Source organism: Lipotes vexillifer, unplaced genomic scaffold (genome assembly GCF_000442215.2).
Source record: "Lipotes vexillifer unplaced genomic scaffold, Lipotes_vexillifer_v1.1 scaffold23, whole genome shotgun sequence".
In the NCBI taxonomy this organism is placed as follows: domain Eukaryota; kingdom Metazoa; phylum Chordata; class Mammalia; order Artiodactyla; family Lipotidae; genus Lipotes; species Lipotes vexillifer.
Genome location: NW_006796283.1, coordinates 4057680 through 4062766, shown reverse-complemented (window position 1 = coordinate 4062766; position 5087 = coordinate 4057680). Strand labels below are relative to the sequence as shown.

General features: G+C 62.8%; 1 protein-coding gene across 1 annotated transcript in view; it reads right to left on the bottom strand.

Annotated features, from left to right (window-relative positions):
- The window catches only part of CPNE7 (copine 7), a 19185-nt gene that overhangs the window by 10283 nt on the left and 3815 nt on the right, over window positions 1-5087 (bottom strand). The window contains 11 exon segments of the mRNA XM_007468480.1: window positions 401-546; window positions 668-719; window positions 1148-1205; window positions 1598-1725; window positions 2360-2370; window positions 2373-2419; window positions 2795-2874; window positions 3158-3262; window positions 3487-3576; window positions 4242-4325; window positions 4824-4944. Coding sequence (XP_007468542.1) covers window positions 401-546; window positions 668-719; window positions 1148-1205; window positions 1598-1725; window positions 2360-2370; window positions 2373-2419; window positions 2795-2874; window positions 3158-3262; window positions 3487-3576; window positions 4242-4325; window positions 4824-4944 — 922 coding nt within the window.

Sequence of the window (5087 nt, the reverse complement as noted above, 5' to 3'; positions counted from 1 at the left end):
AGAGGCCCGCGTAACACAAAAAAAAAAAAAAAAAAAAAAGAAGTCAATGACAGGCGAGTCCAGGGAAAGCAGGTACCAAAGGTGTTGTAAGGATATTATTCTTCCATAAATTTGATTTTTTTTCAAAATAAAAAGTTAAAAGAAGGCAACAGAGTAGCCGTGCCTACAGCAGCATGAACAGGTCTACAAAACATTCTGAAGCAGAATGCAGCCTTTAGCACAGTATTATTTGTGTAAATTAAAAATACAAGGAAAACACTGGCAAAGCAAACAAAATAACAATATATGTACGACAGAACCGTAAAGAGCAAATCAGCTTCCAGGGTGAGAATTCTGTGCCCGAAAACAGAGCTCAGCCGCTGGCTCTGGGGCCCTTGGCATCTCCCAGCTGGGTCCTCACTCGGTCCAGACACACCGGCCTCCTGCCTGCTGCCCCTGTTCCCTCGGCCTCCTTGCCGCCACGCCCCATCTCACCCACAGCGGACCCCGGCCCTGTCCTGTCCCCCAGCAGCAGGCAGCCCTTCCTCATGCGCCCAGCCCTGGCACCTAGAGCTGGACCCTGGGCAGGCAGTTCCGGGTAGGCTTCCTCCACGCCCCAGATTCCGGTGGGGCAGGGGGTTGAGCCCAGCCCCGCTGCAGCCCCACCCCGGGTGCCTCGCGCTCCTACCTTCAAACTCATCGTCCTCAGGGTTGAAATTGATGGCAAAGTCATGGGACACCTGGGCAGGCACAGAAGGGACTGGTCAGTGGGTCCCCCTCCCAGGACCCCACACCCCCACCTACTGGGAGAGGTAGGTCTGGAGCCACCAGGGCCACCACGTCAAAGACGCTTCGGACAGACCAGTGCTGGGCATTGCTCCAGCCCTGGATCCAGGGGGACCTGAAGCTTCTGAGCTGCACTAGCCAATAAATCCACCGCCCACCCCCTGCCCAAGTTTTCTGCTTAAGCCAGTTGAATGTCCTTTCTAACTGGAAGGTTCCAGACTAATGGCCCCCTCTGCCTGACAGGGCTGCATTGCTGGGAGGTGAAAGGTCAGCCCTCTGGCCAGCAGGCGGTCCCTGCAACCTGCCCACCACCGGTCACATGGTAGCTGATTCCCAGTAGGAAAGGCAGCAGCCAGGGGTCCTGAGACCCGGGCTCTCCTACCTCATACTTGGGAGAGATCCGGGCTCCGAACCCCAAAGCAGAGAGCCTCTTGTCGCTGGAAGAGAGACGGCCCCATCACCCAGGGTCCCTGATCTCCCTGGGGGTGGGTGCGGGCACTTTGGAGAGATACCGACAGAGCCAGACCAGGAGGAAACTCTATGGGGGTCCAGGCCCCGCCCCGAGCCACATGGGGGAAACTGAGGCCCAGAGCCGTGAAGAAGCCGCCCAGAGTGCAGGCCCCCATCACCTCCCAGGCGAGGGGTCCGCCCCACCATGGCCTCAGTTTACGGTCTGTGAAGTGGGATTCGGACGCCATGTCTGTGTGAAGGACCAAGGGGACCACGGTTGGGGGGCGGCCCCACCTCCCATCTCGGGCCCTGCAGGTGCCGACCCACACTCCACGCAGAGCCTGGGAGGCAGTGGGCTGGGGGCGCTGGGCCAGCGCAGCTGTCGTAGTCCTGGCAGGTCTCGCCCACAGCCGCCAGGGCCTGCAGTACTCGCGGGGATAGAAGGGGCTGATATAGTAAGGAGCAGCTGGTCCTGGGGTCCCCAGTGGAGGCCGTGAAGTCAACGGCCACCTGCAGGGGCCACAGTGCGAAGACCCAGGAACCCCTCCCTCCTGGGCTGGGGTGGGCACCTGCACCCCCATCTGACAGGTAAGGGAAACTGAGGCCTGGGGAGCCACTCGCCCAGGGCTGCAGGGAAACCTGGAGGTGTGAGCTCGAGGGCCCAGCGCTGTGTTGGCGGGATCACAGAAGGGATGTGCCAACCCCAAAGCTCCTGGGTCCCCAGGGTTGGCCAGCGCCTCTGAGGGCAATACCAACCAGCAGCTGCAGGGAGCCAGCATGGTCACAGCGGACCCTCAGCACCTCCTTCTACAGCGGGGGGCTGTGGAGGCGGGGGTAAGGGAGGGGCTAGGCAGGGCCGGGGAGGAGCAAGCCCCGAGCTGGGGTCCCTGGGTGCCCCCGGCCCAGTCACTTTCCTCAGGGCATTCTGGCTGTCACGAGAAGGAGTGCAGAGGCCACACAGAAGGGACCTGCAGGCCCTGCCGAAGGGCCTTTTCTGCGCCCATCCACCCTGGGTGCCAGACGGGCTCTGAGTTACATCCAGGGTGGGGAGGGGCTGCTGGGAGCCCTGGGGTGGGGCCCGGCCGCTGACACCCATCCTGCTGGGATGCACCCAGCAGGCTGTGCGGACAGTCCATGGACTCACCGTGAAGTGGTCTGGCAGCCACCCATGATGCAGTCCCGGAACGAGTACGCCCTGTAGATCATCCGGGGTCCCCACCCTGGGAAGATTGAGGCCAGGGCTTCGGGGTCGGGACCTCTGGGGCTCCTGGGACATGCCCTCCCCCAGGAGCCCAGCAGCCTCAGTCCCCTCCTCTCAGGCCCTCAGGCCGCCTGAATGCCCGTCTTCCCCCCACCACATATTCTCTTCCGTCTCCCCCTCCCCTCCATCCCTCCCATCTCCACACACTGGGGGCACCAGACCTCTGGGATGGGGGCCCTTGAGGGTCCATCTGACTACAGGGGGCTCCAGGCAGTGGCCAGCCACCCCAGCCCGGCTCACTCTCTGCAGAGCTGAGGCAGGAGCACCACCTCCACCCACTGCGGGGGGGAGGGGCTGCAGGCTGGGCCAAGGCTCACCTTCAGGTCTGCCAGGGTGACCCCCGCAGAGCTCTTGGGACTGCGGTGCTTCTGCGTGTACTTGAGGCTCACACAGTCCCACTGGGCCAGGGGGACAGGGACAGGCAGGGAACCCCACCCAGAGTGCCAGCACCCAACACCCACCCCAAGGGGCAGGGGAGGCCTGAAAGCCCCGCCCCACTGGCATTTGTCACTTCAGCTTTACCACAGGCTTGTGGTCCCTACTCCAGCCACCTGGTGGGTGTGGGTGTCCCGCTCTGTCACCATCTTTAGCCCCTCTAAAGCCATCACAACAACTTCTGGGGCAACCCAGCGCAGGGCCAGCGCCCCAGCGCATTCTGGGGGACAGGCGGGCCCTTCCTGCTCTCACCTGGTCCTCCCGGAAAGCATTCTGCATCTCCACGAAGGTGGTAGAGAATTCTGCGATGAAGTCGTGCTTCCCGTGAGAGTCATAATCCCAGATGAGGCCCTGGGGACCCCGGGACCCCGCAGCCCGCCTGCCCCTCTGAGGCCCCCAGCCTGGGTGTCTCCATGCCCCTGCAGCAAGGCCGCCCCCTTCCCACCATCCTTCCCCAAGTACCTCAACTCCAGGAAGGTGTGGTCTGGGGGGACTCGCCCCGCCCCAGCCCCGCCCCAGCCGCCCCATCCCCTCCCCAGCACCCACCCTCCGCCAGCCGGCCCCGCCCCGCCCACCTTCAGAGGCCGAGGCTCCTCACAGCTGCACAGGCTGCTCAGAGACACCTTGAAAGGCTGCCAGATGGGGCTCAGATCATTCTTCACCACCTGTGGACTGGGGGCAGCTCAGGCGGCCCTGCCTCAGGCTCCCAGCAGGACCCTGCGAGCCCAGAGCTGCGTCTCCGAACCTCTTTCCTTCCAGAGCCACCTTCCTAACCCCCCACATTCCTGGACCACCTGAACTTCTTTTTCCTTAAATAGCCTTTTTTTACTCAAATTAATTTATCTCAAAAAGAAACGCCTTCCGGGGCTTCCCTGGTGGTGCAGTGGTTGAGAGTCTGCCTGCCGATGCAGGGGACACGGGTTCGTGCCCCGGTCTGGGATGATCCCACATGCCGCGGAGCGGCTGGGCCCGTGAGCCATGGCTGCTGAGCCTGCGCGTCCGGAGCCTGTGCTCCGCAATGGGAGAGGCCCCAACAGTGAGGCCTGCGTACCGCAAAAAAAAAAAAAAAAAGAAAAAAAGAAAGAAAGCCTTCCCACTGGTGTAACTGAAATATTGTTTTACGGGCAGGTAGTGGTAACAAATCCGGATTCTTGATTCTAGGACAGAAACTCCATGCCCACCTGGCCGCTCTCTGTTCAAAGGGGGATGGCGGTTTTGGAGGTCAAGACGCTACAGCCATGGGGGGGCCAGGGAGGTACAGGGAGGGCCGGGGTGACTCCTTCCCCTGTCCTTTCACGCTGTCCCTGGGTGCTGGCCAGGGACCCCTCACCTCCGTCCTGTACACCAGCTGCTTGCTCTGATCATCGTTGATCCGGTGCAGCTCCAGGAGGGGGTCCGGCTTGCTGAAGAGGCCCTGCAGGAGGAGCAGAGGGTGTGCCTGGCAAGCGGTGGGGTCCAGGCTCTGCCACCTCCTGGCTGTGAGGGCAACGTCCTCTGGAGCGTCCCTGGCTCCCCAGCGCCCAGCGCTCAGCTCCCACCCTGTCCCCCACCTGCCCCAGCCCCGCTTCAGTCTCCGTCCAGGGGAGGCAGCAGGCAACACCAGGTCAGACCCCTGCTCTGTGCCCCTACCCCATGTGAGGAGCCAGCGGGACCAGAACCGAGTTCAGATCCAATTCCTCCACTGTCTGGACGGGGACCTCCCTGAGTGCCCCTCATAGGGAGCTGAGGATGAGCTGACGGCAGCGACACATACAGGACCCTGACAGCAGCACAATCGCCTGGACAGGCAGCCCCACCCACGGCTCTGAGTGCGTCCCACTCCTCAGCCACCTGTCTCCCTGTGGACACAGTGTAGCTCTGTCTACACCTCCTGACAGGAGGGAAAGCTGGGCCCCAGGGGGGGGCCCCTCACCTTGTCATCCAGCTTCCTGGCACGGAGGGAGAGCTCCGCATGGCCGTTATTCCCAGAGATGCCCCTGGCTATCACCTGGGTGGAGGGAGAGCGCCAAGGCTCCCAGCTGGGCAGGAGGGGTCTGACACCACCCTTCCCTGCCCGGCTGCAGCCCAGCCTCGGGGAGGTGTCTGGACGCCACAGCCTCAGCGAGGAAGGGGCGGGGGTCTGCAGGGGGCGGGGCTGGTGGAAGGCGGGGCCTCACCGTGATGGGGGACTTGGCAG